Source organism: Antedon mediterranea, chromosome 5 (genome assembly GCF_964355755.1).
Source record: "Antedon mediterranea chromosome 5, ecAntMedi1.1, whole genome shotgun sequence".
In the NCBI taxonomy this organism is placed as follows: Eukaryota; Metazoa; Echinodermata; class Crinoidea; order Comatulida; family Antedonidae; genus Antedon; species Antedon mediterranea.
The window spans coordinates 4478060-4501926 of NC_092674.1; the positions used below are offsets into that span (position 1 = coordinate 4478060).

At 32.7% G+C, this 23867-nt stretch overlaps 1 protein-coding gene across 3 annotated transcripts in view; it reads left to right on the forward strand.

Annotated features, from left to right (window-relative positions):
* The window catches only part of LOC140050088 (inverted formin-2-like), a 31252-nt gene that overhangs the window by 2213 nt on the left and 5172 nt on the right, over nucleotides 1-23867 (forward strand). Inside the window, exons 1-17 of one of the 3 annotated variants that reach the window (XM_072095098.1) lie at nucleotides 1860-1954; nucleotides 5515-5915; nucleotides 8463-8578; nucleotides 13082-13275; nucleotides 14465-14482; nucleotides 15905-16049; nucleotides 16365-17175; nucleotides 17514-17653; nucleotides 18115-18279; nucleotides 18455-18540; nucleotides 19067-19167; nucleotides 19253-19323; nucleotides 19937-20115; nucleotides 20354-20474; nucleotides 21156-21320; nucleotides 21437-21598; nucleotides 21738-23004. In XM_072095098.1, the coding sequence (XP_071951199.1) occupies nucleotides 5531-5915; nucleotides 8463-8578; nucleotides 13082-13275; nucleotides 14465-14482; nucleotides 15905-16049; nucleotides 16365-17175; nucleotides 17514-17653; nucleotides 18115-18279; nucleotides 18455-18540; nucleotides 19067-19167; nucleotides 19253-19323; nucleotides 19937-20115; nucleotides 20354-20474; nucleotides 21156-21320; nucleotides 21437-21598; nucleotides 21738-23004 (4126 nt within the window). In that variant the 5' untranslated portion in view covers nucleotides 1860-1954; nucleotides 5515-5530. Of the gene's footprint in view, nucleotides 1-1859; nucleotides 1955-5514; nucleotides 5916-8462; nucleotides 8579-13081; nucleotides 13276-14464; nucleotides 14483-15904; nucleotides 16050-16364; nucleotides 17176-17513; nucleotides 17654-18114; nucleotides 18280-18454; nucleotides 18541-19066; nucleotides 19168-19252; nucleotides 19324-19936; nucleotides 20116-20353; nucleotides 20475-21155; nucleotides 21321-21436; nucleotides 21599-21737; nucleotides 23005-23867 lie in introns of those variants that run through there. The other 2 variants (XM_072095097.1, XM_072095099.1) reach the window with 2 other exon arrangements.

Genomic DNA, 23867 nt, shown 5'->3' on the forward strand with positions numbered 1-23867 from the left:
AAATGTGGTTGTCCCTTTTATTACATTTTAGTTGGCCAGAAATTTTAGCTTCCCCACACAAATTTATTTAGTAAAACTGTGACGTCTTCGCTCCACATTTTCGCCGAATATATCTATACACGTGTGTAAAGCAGCTGACAGCGACAGAAAATAAAAACACGAATGTTGACCTTTTGTCATGTAAAAAAAAAATACGGTATTTTTTTTGGCAGCAGAAACGGGTACAAAAAATACGGTATAAATTTGTAAATACCGTATTTTATCCACAAATTTTGTGGGGAAAATACGGTATACAAAATACGGTATATTTTTTATGAGCGCAGTTTCTGCTGCCAAAAATATACCGTATATATACGGTATTCAACAAATACCGTATAATATACAGTATTTAGTTGGCAGCAGAAACAGGGCCTAAGAGAGATTCTGTATATAATAAAAAAAGAATATTTATTGAACAATCCATAAATAATGTACAGTTTTTTGCATTTGTTATTCTACCACACACATGCACAGCCAAAAACAAGTCAAAGTACTCACTTGTTTTTAAGAAAAGGTGTGCAATATTAACAAAACTGTATTGTCCTCCCAAAACATGAAAAAAATAAAGATTAATTTAAAAAAGACTTTGAATAGGCCATTTTGCAGTTTTAATCAAGTTAATCACTTCCGTAGGAAAAAAAAAATATTTTCTCTTATAAAAAGACAAAATAAACGGTTAAATCATTGAGTTCCAGTCAATTTGAATTTTGTTGGCTTTATTTTTCAGGTAAATTTTTTTTTCTATTATGTGACATTAAAATAGCATATTCCATAACAAATATAAATGAAAAGAATAATTTTGTTGATTAAAATTACATTGAATCTAAATGAAAATCGAATTTGTTATATCAAATAGTTAATTTATTATTTTACTTTTTATTATGTTACCACATTCTGAGTACATCATCATCGTATAGGATGTCACTACTATAGGATAGATTTTATCTTGTACTAATGGATTTTAGGTAGTGTACTGTTATAACACAATAAATAAAGCAATTATAAACAACATTTGAAATCTGTAATGTTACATGTACTGATGGAAGAGGGTGGGGTGAGTGTTGTACTGTAGCTGGTGCTTTAAAAAACACAGTAAAAAAACTGGGTGTCATGAAACAAATAAATAATATCCTGAATTTGAGTAAATATTCTTACAAAAAACCAATAAATATGTCAATATGAAATTGCTGGTAGGCCCGACATTTCAGCAATGAGTACAATTATTGTTTTTAATACTGAAAAATTCAGTAATGAAGCATAACTACTGCTTAACTTTTAAAATGCTTTTTTAAAATGATTTGCTTGATCTATGGGTCATGCGTTCAAATCCTACTTTTTATCACATGTTCAATTCTAATCGCCAAAACATGTTAAAGATATTTGTTGAGCATCTTTGTTCTTTGAAACGGATTTCCACCTTTTTGGAGGACAGTGACTTTCACTCATTGGCAAAGTGCCTAAAACATTATTTAAAAAAAAAAAAAAAAAATTGTGTTTGTTCTAATAATTAAGTTATAATATTAGGAACAGGGATGAATTTCAATTTTAAAGGGGACCAATACAATTTTTTGAATCATGAAATCAATAAATCCATACTAAAGTACAGTGAGTTTTGGAGTTCCCCAGTGTACTGTCAACGACACTTGTATGATATCCCAAATAAGGAAGTTGTGATGTCATCAACACTTCATCTTAAGAGACTGGAGATGATGATGTCATTTCACCAGAAAACAAATATACTTTTATGTATTAATGGGGTCATATTTCTCACCCCTACATCCTGAATTAAGGTATAAAATAGGTGTACACTCTTAGTGTTAGTTAGTCTGGAGTAGGGATACCTTCCCATTACAATCTTGTTTTTACAAGTCTGTTATTTAATTACATTTGTGGATGGCATATTTGTAGTAGTACGGTAAGTCATGTTTTGTTCACCTTCTTGTTTTTAGTTTGTTTTAAATTTAAATTTTTATTTTATATTAACTTGTTTGTATTTTGCATAATGATTAATATATCATTATTATATTATAATAATTATTATTATATTATAATGTACAGATATAAATTTGTGCATTATTTTACAGTTATTCCTTTATTGTTTACTTTTTGATGTTTATATACTTTGTACCGTATAGTTACTGCACTATTTTAAATTTGTCGATAGAACTGTAGTAAAAACGAAATATATAATATCCCCTCCATTATATATAATGTATAGGCTTACTGTTTAATTCTTGCCAAAAGTTTTCAGTTGTGTGCAAACAGCTCACTATGTCAGTCGGTTGGTCAGTCGGTCGGTAAAAACTAACTCAAATTTAGCGACTGCAGCCATGTACATAGCCTTGTTTTTCTTATAATTTAAGCTAAGTTATCCAACAATCCAATAGTATTTGGAATCTTTTGAAAAAGACTTGAATAAACAAATCAGGTGGATTTATAGGTGCAGTTTATTAAGATATTTCAGCATTATTTATTGGATTGAATGAACTTTACATATGCTATAGAACTATAGAATACTAGTGTTTATATATATATAGAATATCTTTCTTCCTGTCCACCCAGGCAGCACTTGCCAACTCATATGCTATGACTTTATCCAAATTCCGTCACTTGCACTGATGAAGGGCTAGTGTTGCCCGAAAGCTCTGCTAACTTTTCTGGCTGTTTACTTTATCGTTTTGATTTAGCTTTTCGCTTTTTTTTTTTTGTATCTCGCCATTGAGACCCAGCCACTGATACCCACAGCATTGTCATTTTTTTCAGTAATTTGCCTTTGGATTTATATAGAATATCTTTGTGAGTTTAAAAAGGATAGAGAGGCTTGCTACAGGTGGAATTATCTCTGTATCCACCTTTATAGGTGCAGTTTATTGAGAATATTTGAGCTTTATTTATTTGGTTGAACTTTACATAATGCTTTAAAGAACTTTACAATACTTGCTTTAGAACTAGAATAATAGTGTTTGTATATATATAATGTCTTTGTGAGTTTAAAAAGTATAGAGAGGAGGTTTGTTAAAGGTGAAATGATCCTTGTATCCATGAACATCAGGGTATGTTTACTTTTATAGGTTTGTTTGTTTCTCAGCAAGGTGTAAAGACCAAGGCTTTTGTACAAGGATAAAGCAAAAGCTTTTAAGTTTTATAAATTGATTCAGTATGGACAGATCTTGTTTAATATCCAAATTAAATGTTTGGTATGTAACAAAATATGTTACTTGATCATTTAGAATAATAAGGCATTGTTAAGGGGATACTTTCAGTATCAAGCAAATGTTTCCTTATTAGGATTATCATCTGAATAGGGGTTGAAACATTCATTCAATTTTAATTTTTTTAATTCACATATATGATATACATACAGTACAATATGCGAAAAAGAGCCAAAAAATAGCTTTCATTAATCAAAGTTTGACTCCTGTAATCATATTGTAGTGTATGTAGTGTATGCCCAGGAAATGTTCCCTTTAATAGGGGTGACCCCTGATTTAAGGTGTCATCTGCATACAAATGTCACCTACCGTACCTATAGTAAATAGGGATGCCACCGTACCTAAAGGATGTCGCCTGAATTGGTGTCATCTCCATAATAGTGTCCCAAATAAGTGGTTATTTTAATTTACTGTAGTAATAAGCATGCTTGTATACTATACTATTTTTAGGACAACCAATAAATATTATTAAAAGAAATTTAATATCACATGATATCTTCATATGATGTTTACAATGAAAACCTTATTTTGCAATCTTTTCACATGATATTATTGCATTTTGTTCCTCTTTATTGTCAATGAACTATTTATTTTTAATATGTTCATTATCGGTTGCATATTTATTATGCTACTCTGTAATTTTGCTCTATTTGTGGAAATAAATGTTGTTATTACTATAACAGTATATTATTGTATGAAGTTAAATATAAGTTTAAGTTTAGCACAGGCATCCTTGTTCAACTACGAACCCTAACCTGGCCTGTGGATATTGTTGCCATTACATTTTTACTGCAGTTTGTTATTGTTTACAGGTGACAGTCAAATCTGTTCCAACAGGTTTTACCTTGATCACCTTCTCTGATAACATTCTTCCCCACTGAGCACCAAATTATATACAATGTTGAGAAACTGAGTGCTATAGTAGTAGGTTATCACCAAAAGAAGGAATTTATTGAGGAAACAAATTACTTTAATATCCAACTACAGAAGGTACATACATGTACTAACTATATTATATCAAAAATAAAAATAAAACTTGGTTACTTCATAGTACTTCCCATACATGTTATGTAACCCTGTAGATCTGTGCCTGATTACTTTTCATCCGATGAGTGTGTTTAGCCCTGTTAGTATACGAAAGAAATTTGTCGTGTAATAAAGTACAGTACCTACTATGAAGTAACCAAGTTTTATTTTTGATATATATCTAGCTCTACCAATGGTATCGAGCACTGTAACCAGACAATATTTAGTTATCACTTACTTGCACATGTACAACTATGTATTCAAGTAGGATTTGGGACCTATTTGTGCATTTGTTGACATTCATTTGTGGTCAATAGGATAGGCTAATAAACAAGAAATCTAGAAAGGTTTTCAACCTTGACTAGAGTAAAGTATTTCCAAGTACTGTTTGCAGTACTGTGATAGGCTACAGTGTGTGATACTTAATTTAAATCCTATGGACAATACATTGATACACTGGAGGAAGCCGTCAGAGTTCATAGAATACTTCGGGTGATTCAGTTGTTCTTCTCTCTGTTTGAGGTATGAAAGTTAAATCCAGGAAACAATACTGAACTGTGTAGGTAGTTTTTAGGAAGTATTTATGCATATATTACCTTTCTATAAGAGTTTAAACTACTGTAAGTCTTCTTGTTTACATTATTTAATATTTCTAAAACCAGCTGAGAGAATCTGCACTTCACTTCAGTTGAACATCATTGCCATTTCATTGCTAAAGTGTCTTAAGTATTGTACAGTTTTTTATTCCTTGTATTCTTTGTATTGATGATTGCGTTGCAGTTATGGGCTATAGTTTAATACAATACTTTTTTAAGCATGGTATTTTACTTTAAAATAAAACATAGTTAGGCGATAGACCGTGTGACAGCATCATAATGCGATAATTTTATAGTGAAATATTACTGTTATGTCTGGTAAAATAATGGTGGCATTCCAATGTAACTTTTGGTATATACCGCAGATGTCATCGTTTAGGCTTTAGTTGTTGATTCTAATATTGTATTGTCATTTTTGTTTTTCTACGCTAATGGCTTATATATGGTTTCTCTAAAACAAACCAAATATGAATTTTTATTCTAGAGAATGATATCAAAGAGCTAATTGGTCAGATGTTTTGTCATACTTTGGCATACATTCTGATAGAGGTTCTTTTTTGGACAATATGTTTCTTTAAAGATGTATTATCCCCCAAAAACATGAAAAATGAAGATTAATGTAAATACATTTCTTTCTGCAGTATGATTGCTTAAAGTATGGCATTGATGTGGAAGAAAGCAAAAGATATTCTTTTTAACAGTCCCGACCTTGATGCCACAGATGGGAGTGGTTCAAATCTTGAGAGCAGTGATCCTGAATTATGTATCCAGTTATTGCGAATTCCTTCAGTGAACAATTACAGTGGTTTAAGGAAACGAATTGCCACAGCTGATTCAGAATGGATGCAGAACTTCCTCGAAATGGACGGGTTGGGCGTGTTGCTAAACACGTTGGAACGGCTCTCGGAACACAAATACTCCGGAATTACTAATGCGTATCTACAGCTTGGAATTGTGGGAGTCATCAAGGCTATCTTAAACTCTAAAACTGGAATGGAATTTGTTATAAATAATTCTAAAATGACTCGAATGCTGGGACGTGGTAAGTGTGTTTGATTTATATATGGATTATGGAATTCAATTTTTTGCATAAATTTACATTTTTCAATTTCTTTAGAAAAATTAATATTTTAATTTATCATGTGAAACCCTGGTGTAAGATATAGTTGATAAAAATAGTAAAAATTGAATTTAAAAACAAAGTGTCATTGTGTCAACAAAGTGTCACCGTGTCCCAACAAAGTGTCACCGTGTCCCAACAAAGTGTCACCGTGTCCCAACAAAGTGTCACCGTGTCCCAAACAAAGTGTCACCATGTCCCAACAAAGTGTCACCATGACCCAACAAAGTGTCACCATGACCCAACAAAGTGTCACCGTGACCCAACAAAGTGTCACCGTGTCCCAACAAAGTGTCACAGTGTCCCAACAAAGTGTCACCGTGTCCCAACAAAGTGTCACCGTGACCTAACAAAGTGTCACCGTGTCCCAACAAAGTGTCACCATGACCCAACAAAGTGTCACCATGTCCCAAACAAAGTGTCACCATGTCCCAACAAAGTTTCAACGTGTCCCAAACAAAGTGTCACCGTGTCCCAAACAAAGTGTCATCATGTCCCAACAAAGTGTCACCGTGTCCCAAACAAAATGTCACCATGACCCAACAAAGTGTCACCGTGACCCAACAAAGTGTCACCATGTCCCAACAAAGTGTCACCGTGTCCCAACAAAGTGTCACCGTGTCCCAACAAAGTGTCACCATGTCCCAACAAAGTGTCACCGTGTCCCATGTCCCCTTGTCCCAAACAAAGTGTCACCATGTCCCAACAAAGTGTCACCGTGTCCCAACAAAGTGTCACCGTGTCCCAAACAAAGTGTCATCATGTCCCAACAAAGTGTCATCATGTCCAAACAAAGTGTCACATGTCCCAACAAAGTGTCACCATGTCCCAACAAAATGCCACTGTGTCCCAACAAAGTGTCACCATGTCCCAACAAAGTGTCATCATGTCCCAACAAAGTGTCACCGTGTCCCAACAAAGTGTCATCATGTCCCAACAAAGTGTCACCATGTCCCAACAAAGTATCACTGACGTAAAATTCATGATAAATTGCACCTCTAGTTTGCCGGAAATGTCACTCACTCTATAGTGTGCGCTAGCAAACAGAGGATTGTAGCCTATAGTATTCCGCCGGTAATAAAACATACGGGATTTTCAGTAAATTACCAATGGTTTATTGAAAGTCAACACTGTAACTAATCCCTTACTATTCAATCAAAATGTTATTATACTAATATATTGTTGAAAAATGGATTGCGCATGATATGAAAATGGATTGATGGTGAAACATAACAAAGATACGATCTTGTCTGGTTATTAGGTATTCATGCAGTGATGAAGCGAAGGATTATTTTTGTAGCGTTCCATTTAAAATAAATTTTGTTACAAAGAAATATTTAGGTTGTGAAGCTCGTTAAATTCGTTGGCGTCAGCATCACTTCTTTTACCAATTTTAACGATTAAGCTAACATCAAAACAACAACAACAATGATAAAATGCCCTGCAACTCTGTAACTATACTTTATGACTAAGCCTATCAAGTTCCGGGTCCGAATGGATATTGTATACGATGAAATGGGACTCAATTTTAATTTAGTGGCAGAAACAACATTTTAATAAAATTAAGGGTGTTGCCCGGGCCACTAGGGCAACACCCCTGGGTCCGCCCCTGGTGTCCTAAACAAAATGTCACCGTGTCCTGAACAAAATGTCACTGTGTCCCAAACAAAGTGTCACTCTGTCCCAAACAAAATGTCACTGTGTCCCAAACAAAGTGTCACTCTGTCCCAAACAAAGTGTCACTGTCCCAAACAAAATGTCACCATGTCCCAAATGTGTTTTTACTGTAGTATTCCACATTCGTTTCATGTGAAAGTGTCCCCTGAATAGAAGTGTTCTCGAAATAAGGACCCAAAAGACTATATATATAAAAGTAAGAAAATATAAAAACTGTACTCAAAATTTTGTTGCGGTTGCCTGATTTGTGTTTATGTTTACTCCTTAATTTGTAATTATTATTTTGAATTAGGGAACATTTGATTTAGATTTGCCTTATGAAGTATGGTTTTTACATTTTCAGGGTGAATGGTTACTGTTAGGTAACATACATTATATATATCATACCTAATTACAGATGGAAGTAGACTTTATATAATATTATCATAATTACTGTGTACTATCATACAAGTATATATAATTATTAGCTTTAGCAGGAAACATCAACATTTGACATAAAATTAATGAAAAAAACAAAATATGCTTTTTGTTTTTATATGTAATTTTAAGTTTTGAAATTATTCCAACAGTTACTGCAGTAAAAACTTAACTGCAATATAACATATGATTTTAGTTGGTTTCAATGTTGTATAATTTAATTTATTAAGAAAAAATAAACAGTGTGTATGATTATCTAAAAAATGCCTGCTAACTAATTTGGTAAACTGTTTCTGAATTCAATGTGCAATAGCTGGCAGTAGAATAATTTTGACATGGTAACTTAAACTTTTCTAATGTTGTTTTTTTTCTAAGCCTTGGATACCAAAAATGAAATGGTGAAAATTCAATTAATTGAGCTGCTTTCAGCCCTGTGTGTCCACTCAAAGAAAGGATATAACCTGGCTATAGACTCACTTGAACACTATAAGGTAATTATTACTAATTCTAAGAGATTGTGATGTGATGTCTTGAAGCTCTTTAAGCCTTGTCTACACTATCAAACTTTATGTGACCAAAAAAATGTGATGTGCCCATATACCGTAAAACCTCGAAAAGAAGCCCATGGGCTTCTTCTTTTTTTAGTGCTCTTGGATGGGCTTCTTTTCGAGATGGGCTTCTTTTCGAGATGGGCTTCTTTTCGAGAGTACTTTTGCAAACTGTAGAGGAGGGCTTCTTTTCGAAATGAATGCTGTAAATTTTGTGAATTTCTACTACAATAATGTGACTTTTGAGACAATTTTTCAACCATGAAATTATGTTTAATATACCAATTAAAAAACAATATAAAAAGCAAAAAAACAGTCCTATGATTCACCGTCAAATACAATAATTTTGTCATCATCTCAATACAGTATGAGTAGTCTGTCTCGAAATGAAGCCCATACTATCTTGAAAAGAAGCCCAGGGGGCTTCATTTCGAGATGGGCTTCTTTTCGAGAGTACTTTCGCAAACTGTAGAGGGGGCTTCTTTTCGAGATGGGCGTCTTTTCGAGGTTTAAGCCCATGGGCTTCTTTTCGAGGTTTTACGGTATATGGACATGATGATGTCATATCACTACCATATGTGGGCATATATCACTACCATATTTTGGCATATCACACTTTTTTGTCAAACTAGTTTGATAGTGTAGACAGAGCTTAAGAGATGATTGCAAAATATACTATAAATAAAATACTGTAAATATTATAAATAGTAATATGTTGATATCATATAATTTGTTGAATTTTGAATTAAGATCCATTCTGGCACTAGAATTTATACTGTAGAATCCTATTAAAGGGATGCTTTGGGGCCCAACAAGGTGCCACATAGGGATGGCTGTACAGTATAATAGTGTTCAATACTTCATTTCCCCTTATTTGTGTCATGGGAATGGGGATGTCCCAAATGTTACTATTGTATTGGATAAATGCATTTTAAATTTTCTTGTAAAATACATATTATATTCAATTTATAAATGCAATGACTATGAGTTGTGGCTTGGTGGTTATGATGCTTGGCTACCACTCCCAAGGGTCCTGGGTTCAAGTCCCGTCACATGTCAGGATTTTTTCTAAGGACCAAATTACTCCACTCCCAAAGACTTGTAAGACTCTGAGGGTCCCATATTATGATATACAGAATAAGAGATGTTTTAAACAAACAAAAGTTAGTAGACCGGAACTTTAGCTTCTAGAATAAAAAAGGATTTATAATAATGTACTGTGTACTCTGTAAAATATCATTTTTATCTATTGTTATCATGACATCAAAAATATGTACACCTTATTTTCACACTTTGTGTTTATTTTTAAAGGTTAATATACTGTATGGTCATATTTACTTTCTACAAAATTATATTTGTTCATGTTTTACCTTTAGTCTAGTTTAAAGTTGATATTAATGGTGGGACTGTTTGTTTACTAGAGTATGTCCAGTGTTTAGAGGTGTAACGGTATAATAAATGTTATACACAATTCTGGTGTAGAGCGAAAATAATTTTTGATGTTAAGCTTTTATGCTTTTTTTAAAACTTTTAAGTTTTTAAAAGTTTAGTACCTATTACTGTCAAGCTCACATTTAGCCCAGGCTTTCAGGATTTTGAGAAATTCACCATTAATCTCTGTATTTTTATTTTTCGCATATGAGCCCCAACTGTCTATGGAGAAGACCGGCGAGAATCATATTTGTTTCCCGTGGCCTATATAAGATCTATTATCCGCATTAATCAATAATAATATAATTCATACTGTAGTTTACATTTAAAGTCAAGATTATAAATCAATTATTGTACAGTATTAGTAGATCATTTCCTTGTGATTGGATATAAAGACACTATGATAATTGTTTTTGTTTTATTGCATCTGTTTCGTATTCTGTAACAATCAATGCAGTATTGTTCAAATTCTATTTATAATATATTCATTATTCTCTTGAGATGAAAATCTCAGATTCAGTAAATTTCCGATATGAAATCATATTCCTATTTTCTTTTGTTAAGAAGTGTGCTGTTTCACATTAAACATTAGTATGATAGTAATTAAATTTAAAGCGATATTATTTTACCATTTATAGTAATAGTATACTCCACACCCTCACTTAATGGTAGAGTCCATATGGAACGTTATTGTACATTTGGGAACATTGTCTGAGTTGAAAAAAAGACTCGGCACCAGAATTTGCCTTTTTTAATGGTCTCTTATCAACAATTTAGAAATAAAGTATTCTAGAATTTCTGAGAAAACGTTTTGAAATTAGCATATTTCAAAGGTATTAATAATTTAGTATTATCTGGGTACTTTTTTGCTGTATTTTTGTACTATACCATTTTAATGAAATTAATAGCTATCTTCCATAGTCATAAACAATTACCATGGCTGGTTGTATATTTATTGCACTGTAATGGAATATAAAATTCAAGATTGAATGTTATTATTAAGCAATTGTACAGAATGCTATTATCCAATGTATTGACCATGAATATTGAATAGATAGTTAGTCCCTCTATTGTATGTCTCAGAGTTTATTTCACTTCTCTATTGTTAAATTAATCTATTGATCTATGAGTCAAAGTTTAAGTACTGTATGTCTGGTATTAGAGTTTCTGCACATACTAAGAAAAAGAATAAAAGACAAATGTATTATGAGATTTTCCTGGTTATGTTTGCCTCAAGAGAGATATAGTGAACAATACAGTATCTCTATGCTCAAACCAAATTGCATTGCAGCTATTATAGTGGGAGATCCAGGATGAATAATGTAAAGGGGAGATGAACAGAGTCTATCTAAAGATTGTATTTAAATAAATTTCTGAACTTTTAATCAATGTCATAATTCATTACTAGCTTATTACCATAGGATAAACAAATATTACTCTGTTAGGGATTTTCTCCTCCAAGAGGAGAACATACTATTTGAGAAAATGTACCAACTTTGAACGCCCCTCCATGTTTAGGGCTTTTCTCCTGCAAGAGGAGAACAGAATTTGAAAAAAACGTACCATGCAATGTTATAAATTTACTTAATTTTGTCATTGTCATGCTTGAAATAAAATAAAATAAATATCATGATATCAATACCTCACCATTTAGAAACAATATTGCGTTACATGAATGATATTCAGTTTTTTAATAAGCATCCCATTAGTGATTTAATAACAACATAGCAATCAAAATGTCTATTTAAAGTCTATTGTCAAAATAAGATAATAAAAAACTTAAAATAATACAAGGGTACAGGCTTGTAATAATAATTTTTCATTGCATGCATGATATCCAGTTTTTTAAATAATAATTTGATTATATCATATCCATAAAACATATGTAATACAATAGATATACATCCTGTATTGAATTTGTTTAGTATTTACTTTTTAACTACATAATATATGTAAACAAACAAACAAGTAAACAGGTTTATGTATATTTAATATTCAGAAGATCCAATGAATAATTTCAAATAAAATAAAAACAAGGGTACAGTACTACTCCAAATAAAGAGACAGAACACATTTAGGAAAATTGAAAAGTTTCAATCCAGTATATTTGATCATATGAGAGTCTTGAAAATGATCATATAGATCGAAATATTAAATATTCTCAATACATAATTTTTATGAGTACCCTTGTTTTATTTCAAGTATTTTATTAACTTATTTTGGCAAAGACTTTAAATAAACTTTAACTAACTGTCATGCTTGTACAATAACCTACAGTATGTACTATTTCAGACACTGAACTCAATCAATCAAATAAACATTTATTTCTTTCATATTCATATTTGAGTAAAACATTATAATTTCTAATATTTTATATATAAATCCAAAGGCAAATTACTGAAAAAAACGACAATGCTGTGGGTATCAGTGGCTGGATCTCAATGGAGATACAAAAAAAAAAGCGAAAAGCTAAATCAAAACGATAAAGTAAACAGCCAGAAAAATATAATATTTTATATATATATATTTTTCTTTTTAGAGTTATAATAAGTAAATCATAATGTATGAAAAAAGGGTGATTCAGTTAATATAAACTGAACTATAACTAAAATAATCAATAATATATTTTATTTCTCAAATAAAAACAAAATACAGAAAACATTTTCTAAAATAATAAATAATAGGGATACCCCACTGGAAGTATAAGCTTTAAGATGTGGGGTCCAGGCAACATATTTAAGTATGGTAAGGTAAGAAACATGTAAAAAAACAATATAATGATGAGCAAAAAAGACATTTAACTTAACAAATGCAGTTATAATTTAATTTAAAACAGATACATTATTAACTTAAACAATAATAGTAGAAACAAGGTATTCATGTAATTTGATATAAAATTAATAATTTTGAGTTCTTCTGGTAGAGAATTTTGGGTTATGGGAAAGTTATATCATGCTTGCCAACCTCCGTATTTAAGCAATCAAAGCAATACTATTCTTTTCTTTATATTTACAGATTACCAAACAACAACGATATAGATTTAGTTTCATAATTAATGAGCTAAAACAGGATGTCATTATTCCGTATAAAGCTTCGTTAATTGGATTTATCAACGCAATACTTATATCGACAGAAAATTTCGACGAACGCAATCGTTTAAGAAATGAATTCATTGGTTTAAAGATTTTGGATATCCTCACCCAGTTACGGTATATATAATTTGTTGATATGATAGTGAGGAACCTAATGTGATCATCCCTGATATGCTATTCCAAATTAATTGCATTTCTTGGTAAATTACAATGTGTAATGAATGAACAAGGCCGTAGCCACCAGTAGTGTTGGTAAGGTTTCAATCTGACCACTTTTTCACAGAGGTCTTTATAACCCAAAGATTGTTCCATTTTCTTGCGAAAACTGCACCACTTTATTGCTTGTGGCTACATAACTGATGAAATTGTACATACAGTATTCATATTGAAGTCTACTAGCATTTTGCGTATGTCAGCCTTTCATAAAAAATATGAATAAAATAATTACAAAATAACTAATTAGGGAAAGCATATCTAAGAAATTTACGCTAGGCTCCTCACTAAATTAATTAAAATTGATTATATTTTTTTTGGGCTCTTATTATTCTTATGGTAATATTGGAATTTAAGTCAAATAACTAAAATAAATAGATTCTTTCTTCTAATTGAATAATTGTCTTTGTTTAATATTATTTACATATTGCTTGCTTAAAAGTTTAATTTGTGTTAATGAAATGAAATTCTATTTGAATAATATTAAATTTATATTTAATATTTTAAACTTAACTTTGCTTATTATCAATGTTTAGATTTTATTAATATTTTGATATTAATAATAACTATAATTGGCTTAGTATGTCTACATACAATGTTGCAATGCTTTACTTTTTGTTGTGTATATGATGTGGGTTTGATTCCTAATTTGCATGTGATTTACATATATATTACATTAGAATAATGAATGTGTTAACTTCCAAGAATTGTGTTCTTTCAAAAATGGATAGAGGGTGCTATAATGATTTTAAGTCATGTCATTATAACCCTGAGCATTTTGCTTAGTTGTGTTGGGCATTTTGAAGCATGCTCATCGAAAGTAACCTCCTCACCCTCCTCCAAGTTTTCCTATTACCCACCATGAAAACTATTTGGAACCCACTAGTATTGCACTATAGTAACCCATTACTGTAGACCTACTGGCTATTTAAAGCCCAGTAATACGTTTGTTCTTGGCAGTCAACACATTAATTCTACCATGGAATTATCTTATATATATTTTTTTTATATGTTTTATATTGCTTAAGTCTACTGTTTCATTTGTTAACTCTTTCATGTTCATATTTTTTGTCAAATAATATCTAACTTGAAGACTGGACTTGCTGGCAAGGTGAGGAACGCTAAATAGTTGTTGTTTGTTTGAGTTCTTTTATTTATCAATGTTTTGATACCATTGCTTTGTGTTGCACAGTGTACTGTACAGTGTTCTCCCCATGACTGACATGGAGGAAAGCAAGGCAATCTAACAACAAAACACTGAGCTCACCTTGCCAAGATAGGGACTCATGACAGTCTTTTGATCTTATGTCTGGCTACGACAAATACCAACACTACTATGCGCATATTTCCTGCGACGTGCAGTGCCTGTTAAGGGGCGTGGAGCTGATTGTGTCTTAGCCACAGATAAACCCTTTGATATCCAGAGCTCAGCGTCCTGTTGTAAGATTCCCTTGGGGAAAGTATGTACCACGCCACCTGGGCCCTATACTTTTATGTATAAATATTTTCCTTGTTTTGAGGAGAATGCTGTTGCTATTTAATGCATGATGCACTACATATTATTGTTAATGTTTGCATCACCATCACATTAGGATAATATATCAGCTTTGTATATAGTTTTCCTTATACAGTAGAACCACCCAACAAGGTGTTCACTGCATAGAAATATCCCTAAACAATAGGGGCTAGTCATAGTGTTAAAAAATATATTGCCACGTTCATTTTACAAGTGTCCCCTTAATAGAGGTGTTCCCTGAATAGGAACATACAAATATACAAAATCACATTGTTCATCATTTTGTAATTAAATTTATCCTGTACAGTAAAAACCTCTATTAAAGGGACACCTTTAGGACCCAAACATGTGTCATATATTGCCACATTATTTAAGAAAGTGTCCCCTTAATAGAGGTGTCCCCTGAATAGGGGTGTCCCAAAAGAGGGCTTCTACTATTTCTCTTTCATCTTTATCATTTATTAATCCTTACCTCTCCATCCCTGACATTGTTTAACATGTGTTCATTTGATTAAATATAGAAACTCTTAAGTCTTGTCCACACTATCAAACTTTATATGACAAAAAAATGTGATGTGTGGACATATATAGACATGATGATGTTATATTACTACCATATTTGGGCATATCACTACCATATTTGGGCATATCACTACCATATTTGGGCATATCACTACCATATTTGGGCATATCGCTACTATATTTGGTGTTTTTTTTACAACTTTTCTGTGCATGTGCACTCATTTGTATGTTTCATTATCAGACTGTCTAAATTTGTATATGTCCATCATAACATTCTAATCAGTATATCTGTAGACTAATAGTATCATCCTTATGTATAAAAATATAAAAAATTTCAAACAATATAATACAGTACTAACAAATACAGTGTCAAAAATACTTACAAATACAGTGTCAAACATACTTACAAATACAGTGTCAAACAATAGCACTCAAAAGAAATCATCATTGTCCAAAAACTATAAACTATTTATCATAACTTATGTTCTTTAACAGTGATGTTGATAAAGATGACCCAGACTTGATAATTCAACTTGATGTATTTGATGACCAAAAGCAACAAGATGATAATGAACTACAACATCCAGATGGAATTGATCTGAACAGCCCAGTTCATGTTTTCGATGCGGTGTTCAAAAAGGTAAATTTCTATTTCAACACAACACACACATTTTAATAGAGCTCTGTCTACACTATCAAACTTTATGTGACAAACACATGTGATGTGCCCATAAATGGACCTGATGATGTCATATCACTACCATATTTGGGCATATCACTACCATATTTGGGCACATCACACTTTGTTTGATAGTGTTGACAGAGCTTTACACAGGATAACTATGGCTAGAAGCTCCAATCTTGGTGTTCCGCTACCAGTGTAAGACAACGTAATTAGTTTAGTTTAATCCATTTAACTTTTACATGTCTATAATTGTATCAATATGTTTTCTAGGTTTGTGAAACTCCACAGGCAGCCAGTCTTTTAGCAATTCTGCAGGATTTATTGCTGCTAGAGAGTGATAGTAAAGATGCAGATGCCATTTGGAACCTTATAGAAGTACTGGTTACAAAAGCTGTACAAATGAACCAAGAAGAAATATTGAAAGTTTTCACAGAGAATAAAAACCATGTGGTTGCCATGCTACCACCAAAGAAGGTTGTAAAGAAGCAAAAGATGGAAGATGGTAAATCAGCTGGAAGAAGACGATGTAAAGACGGGAGTACACAAACTGATATGAAAGGGATCGAGTGTGAATTGGGACAAGTTCAAGGGTCAGATACTCACAGCCCTGCTGCTGCAGCTCCACCTCCACCCCCACCGCCGCCACCACCACCTCCTGGTATGATACCACCGCTTCCAGGTCCAGGGATTCCACCACCACCCCCACCGCCTTTGCCAGGTGGGGGTATACCACCTCCACCGCCATTCCCTGGTGGTGGTATTCCACCACCACCACCTTTACCTGGTGCTGGTGTTCCCCCACCACCACCTTTCCCTGGTGGTGTTCCTCCTCCACCTCCGTTTCCTGGTGGAGGTGTCCCTCCACCACCTCCATTTCCAGGTGGCGGTGTACCACCCCCACCACCATTTCCTGGTGCTGGCCCTCCCCCACCTCCACCACCAGGTGGTTGGATAACACCAACAGCAGCCGCAACTACTCAAGCAGCTCCTCCTCAACCAAAGCCGAGTAAAAAGCTGAAAGTTGTCAATTGGGTGAAAATCAAGCCAACTGAACTACAAAGACAAGCCACAGTATCTGAAAGTAAGTATGCAAATTATGTATAGAAACAGTGATTAAGCATAATTTAATCCTTGACATACTGTGCAGTTGAAATCACAGAACACAGATCATCTAATTGTAGCATTGTAACAGTGAGCCAATCAGGATTGTTATCATTGCCAAAGCAGTACCAATGCTAAGCCTCATACAAGACTTAGTTTAGACAGGATGAATATATTATAGTGTTTTCTTTGCTAGATAGCAAACACAATACTTTTGTAGTACACACATCCACTGATCATCTGGGAGACCAGTCTTTGACTGAAGAGGTATGCACAGTTTAAATAAATAACAAATTCAAATTTTGTGACTTCTTTCAGAGAGCAATGTATGGATCAAAGTAAAAGAACTAGAATCACCAATGACACCAGATTATGACATTCTGGAAGAACTATTTTGTCAGGCACCAAAAGTGGACAAGAAAAAGTCTGATGAAAAGAAAAAGAAAGAACCAACCGAGGTAGACCACCCACTACTTAACTTCTAAATCTCTGTCTACTATCAAACTAGTTTGACAAAAAAAAAAGTGTGATGTGCTCAAATATGGTAGTGGTATGACATCATCATGTCCATATATGGACACATCACATTTTGCTGTCACGCAAAGTTTGATAGTGTAGACAGAGCTTAAGGAATTGGTCTTTCGTTAAAGTTTTATTCCACTCCTTGATGTTGGGAGTTTAAATTTCTGTTGTGAACTCAATTGTTATTGAGTTTAGATGAGATTCTGAAGTATTATCTGTGGCTTCTAATGCTTTGTCATTATGTAATAAGATAATCCAAATACTTACAAGAAGAACTAGAAATCTAGATAATTAATTTTTTAATGTTTAAAGTTGAAAAAGTATAACATGTTGAAGGAAAGGGGAATTTTTGTTGAATTTGTAGACATATATTTAAAGAAAAATTTTTTTTCTCTAGATTAATTTACTTGATGGTAAGCGCAGTTTGAATGTGAACATTTTCCTGAAGCAGTTCCGTAAGCCGAATGAAGTTATAGTCGGTATGATCAAGACGGGTGACAGTGGAAACATTGGTGCGGATAGACTGAAAGCGCTTCATAAACTGCTTCCTGAAAAAGATGAGGTATGTAACATAGAAAGAACAAGAAAAAGCCACTTTGAGACTTTCTCAATACTGTTTATTTTCAACAATTTTACTGGCCAGTTTCTCTGCTTTTAAAATATATATTGATTGTGTATTAAATATCTAACTAATATCTATCTAAATGTCTAGCTGACTTTAATTTTCTTTCTTATAGTTGAATATGCTTAAGTCATTTGATGGTGATCGTAACAAGCTTGGTGCGGCAGAGAAATTCTTAATTCTTTTAGGAGAACTAAACAGGTACAAACTTGTTTCCCTTATTATGCTAGAAACCTCAGTGACAGGGTATATGACTTGTTATTGTTATATATATGTGTGTGTATACATTGTTGAAATAAATGATTTGATTTGATTTGATTTGATTTATTTCGGCATCAGTACATAAAATATCACAGACATACAATTAAAATTGGCAAAATACTGTATTATATATATACAGTATAAAAATACCAAAATAAAACAAGGATGCCAAGGATAACTCATAAAAGTCCTCTACGGACTTGTTTCCAATGAGGTCCTTTGAAAGAACAGCAAAAAAGACAAACAATGCAACATATAAAAATTACAAAAAACAGCAAAAAAGGACAATCGAAAAAAGAAGAAGCGCTTATTAAATAGTTTCAAGAGCTAGTGAACTAATGAACAATATATTTTTATATGTAATTAAGCAAAATCCAAGTTACGGCTCAAACATATCTGGTTTTTTTTTTACATATTACAGTATTTATTTATGTTAATATTAATGGTATTAATTTTATTTTTCTAGTTATAAATTAAGAATTGAAGGAATGTTGTTGAAAGAGGAGTTTACTGAGAAGATGGACTACTTGAGGCCGTCTCTACAGACCATTCAAAATGCATGTGATGGTGAGTCTTATACTTTTCAAAAGATCAGTAATGTAGTAAAGTTAATAAATTAATTATTTTTAATATCTTTTTTTATTCTTTTCAGATATTCTCTGTAGTAAAACTCTTGAAGAATTTTTATTACTTATTCTGAACATTGGAAATTTCATGAATTGTGTAAGAGTCTTTTTAAAAAAAATTATATTGAAATATTTTGAAATTCTACTAGTACTAAAAAAACCAATGAGGTAAAGCCGAAGGCTAGAGGGCGTACTCAAGACTGAAAAGTGATTCCAACAGGAGGGGAACCAACAAGATGGCGGCCATAAATGTGTTCAAAAACATTATTTAATATAAAAAATAATAATCTAATATAATACATTAAGACCACATAAATTACAACATATTCTTGTCAAAGCACAGTAAAGTTTTTATAAAATTAAATGTAATTATTGTTAATCGCAATAGAATGAATAATTTCTTGGTAATCTAGCATTTTTTGTATACGAGGATCATATAGAATGCGTTCGTGTTTATATGCTTAACGCGCTGCGTTGCGTATCGTTCTCACGCAGATAGGCTCAACACAGGCGTATCAGTGTGTACTGTGTAGGGCGTATCTGATTGGTCGATTGCAGCCGCCATCTTGTTGGTTCCCTCTCCATGGAGAATCACTTTTGAACTGCTATAACATATATTCTTTGCTATCTAGCTATATAAAATCTTTGGAAAAAACATAACTTTGATATTATGGTATTTCTAACCTTTTAAACGTATTCCTTATTAATAGGGTGGTTATGCAGGTAACGCTGTTGGTTTTAAGGTCACCTCTTTGCTGAAACTAATCGATACAAAAGCAAATAAACCTAGAATGAATCTGATGCACTATATTGTAGAAAGAGCTGAACAACAGGATAAAACCATGCTGGATTTTCCAAATGAAATGGAAAGTTTACAAGAAGCTTGCAGGTAAAATGAGTTTGATGGGAGCAAAATCTGATTTATAAGCTCTGTCTACACTATCAAACTTGTGTGACGTGCCCAAATATGGTAGTAATATGACATCATCGTGTCCATATATGGGCACATCACATTTTGTTGTAACATAAAATTTGATAGTGTAGACAGAGCCTAAGAAGAGCCAAATTGTAACAAATATTTCTCTGATTTGTGTAACTGAATCACCTCTTCAATTCTGTTATTGTAGATTATCTATTGATACACTGAAGGCTGATGTAACTCAGTTAGGTAGAAGTCTTGAGAAATTAGAAGAACAGATTTCAAAAGAAGAAGATGAAATAAGAGAGCAGCTAAGTGCTTTTATTGAGGTAAGTACTAACATCTTTATTTCATTCTCATCTACGGGAGAATTATTACATTGTTTGATCTATTATATTTGTAATTGAAAAATTCAATACAAAATCAGAAATTATTTATAGCATTCAGTATACAGTATTTATTCATTCAGTAAAATAATGTGGAGCTGTAGCTTTGTGGTTAATGTGCTTACCTTCCAATCCTAAGGTTCAGGGTTCAATCCTGATCCAGTGCCAGGGTTCAATTATGAGCTAGTGCAAGGGTTGTAACTTACGACTCGAACTACACTGCCTAATAATAATAATAATACCAGATTTATATAGCGCCCTTTTCATGAGTAATCATGCTCAAAGGCGCTTTACAAGCATTATTACCCCAGTATTTTTTGGGATCAAACACGTATGGAAACATACTCCCATAATGCAGCCGGTAACCAGCGCAGTTGTGTCTAGATCTAACTGGGTACCCATTTATACACCTGGGTGGAGAGAGGCAACGTAAGTAAAGCATCTTGCCTACGGATACAAGCAATGCGGCGAGAGTTGGATTCGAACCTAGGTCTGACGATCGGTAGTCCAACGTCCAACACACTGCGCCACACGCCCTCAAATGAGACTTGTACTGTATAAAATTATAAAATAGTTTATCCATCATGTAATTGTCAAGTTTAAGTTTTATTAATATTTTTCTAGAAATCATTACAAGAGGTTAATGCATTAAAACAAGACATAGTCTGTATTGAAAAGCAGAGTGTGGAGTTATGTGATTTCTTTATGGAAGATCCAGGAAAGTTCAAATTGCAGGACTTTTTAGGAATCGTCAAGACCTTTGCAGAACGAATCAAACAATGTCAACAGGTAGGAAATCTGTCCTAGTACTCCTCAACAGAAATTCTAAAATTCATCAATGCTTGTATTTCTTTTCTGTATTTAAATTAACTTTGTTAACAATTTTATTTTTATTGTTTTCCAAGGAAAATGAAAAAAGACGTAAACTTGAAGAAAAACAAAAGAAAAGAGAAGAAGAAAAACAGAGAAGACTTCTAAGTGGTGAAGGAAAGAAAAAAGGAAAAATACCAATTGTACCAGAAGAGGATGGGTGCATTGTTGACAATTTGTTAGCAGATATTAGAAAGGTATCATTTGTTTTTATCTTTCTTTATCCTCAGGGGAAAATTATATAGCTTGGCTAATGAAGTATTCATAATTACAAAACATAACTTTACTAATTTTTACTTTATCCTAATGGAAAACAACGTTTCTTTTTATTTTTAGGGTTTCAAATTAAAACGACTTAGTCTCCAGGATGGTCAGGAATCTGTAAATACAAACAAGAGGTTGTCACTGAAAGATACTTTGTCACCCACCATCATCAAAAGAGGAATATTTAGTGAAGACTCACCAGATGCAAAAGAAAAAACCAAAGACGAACCAAAAGTAAATGGGTTAGATGTAGATCATCTTAGCAAGTTGAATGGAAAAGTAAAAGAGGATTCCTTAACAAGTAAAGATAAACCAAATCAAGAAGCGGTTGAGAAGTCAGATTTAGGTAGAATTCAAGAAAATCTTGAATTAAATAACAAAGATACAAGAGCATCTGGAGAAGAAAGCAGCAAGTTGAAAGAGAACAAAGATTTGATAACCAAGAAAGACACAACTGAAGAATCAACAGTGCAACAAAATGGAGAAAGTCCCAATAAAGATGCAAGCAATAAATCAATTACAATAGCTGAACCAAATCAAAATGGAGTTGAAACCAATTCTTTAAAATCAAAAGATGAAAAAGTTGAAGCACATGTAAAGCATGTAAAACCAGAACAATTAAAGACAGATTTGAATTCCACTGCAGAATCTGATGATTTATGTAATTATGATGTTATTGATGTTGAGGAAATAAAGTTGTCAATACCATCTAACAAACAAACTCCTGATGAGGGAAATACACCTATACACACTAATGAGTACCATCATTCTAATGGTGTGGATGATGTCAGTGAAGTTATAGAAAGTCCTACTAAAGAAATAATTGAGGAAAAGTGGCCATTGCCAAATGGTGTTAAAATAGAAAACTCACAAAAAGACTCAAATACTGACACTGTATCAAATAATTGTGAGGAAAACAAACAAATACCAAAACCAGTTGAAACCAGTCTTGCTAAAACTGCTGTTGCTTCTGAAACGCCACAGAAAGTTCAAGATTCGCAAATTAACCGGACAAGCATTCCAACTGAACTAGCCGTCAAAGATCAGAGGCCAGAATCTTCTGCATCGTCAACCTCAACAAATACAGTCATAGAAGTTTTACCAAAAAGTCCTCCTGTCAAAGAAGTCCCATCAACAGAATCTGCCAATAATAAAACTGTTGTCAATGTTGGACTTGGATATCGTAATACTAAAAGAAATCAAAGTAATGTGCAAAAGACCGAGGATGGTGGTGCGACTGAAAATGGTAGTGGAGAAGCTGAACAGTTTGATCCATGGGTACAGAAAACTGAAAATGTCAATATCAAAAACAACCCTTCAAATATATCAACATTCAGAGGTGAGTGTTGGAACAAAATTAAAGGTGTTCTGTCATTCGATAACTGATACAAACACTTAGTCAAATATCTGCATTTCTTACACTTTCATGGTGTGTGGTTTTTGTTTTTGTTGTTTTTTTTTTGCATATGTATGCTTGCCACTTATAGCCATTGTGAAAATGTATAAATTTGCTGTATATATATTATCACATTTTCATTAAGTATAATGCAAGTCTCCTCCAATTCAAAACTTAAGACCTCTAATTAGAATCTGTACTTACAGGATTGTAATATTGTACTGTGCTTCGATTATTAAACAACACTATTTGGTGACCAAACACAAATAAATTTAATGAGAGAGCAAGAAAATTAATATACTTTACATGACTTCTTCAACGCCAATGAGTATTGCATAAATATTCGCTCCTAAACATTGAATATATGTTGAAATGTATTTGGATTGAGGCTTGTAATTATACTTAAAAAGCTGGCATTTACTTTATCAACTTTTTATTTCAAATCAAGTTAACTTAAGCTCCGTCTACACTATCAAACTTTGGGATGTGCCCATATATGGACATAATGATGTCATAATCAATGCCATATTTAAGCACATCACTACCATATTTGGGCACATCACACTAGTTTGATAGTGTAGACAGAGCTTAATATTGCTTTCTGCATGCTTTATTCACTTGGTTATATATCACTATTATACACTCTGCTATAAATATAAAAAAACACTGCTTTTAAATTCAAGTTTGACAATGTAATATTTGTATATTCTTTTTGGTTTTCTTTTTCCTTTATCATTTGAAAATGTGAATGTGCATTTACTGATGTATGAATGACAAATATAAAGCCTCATTCGCACTGAATTAAA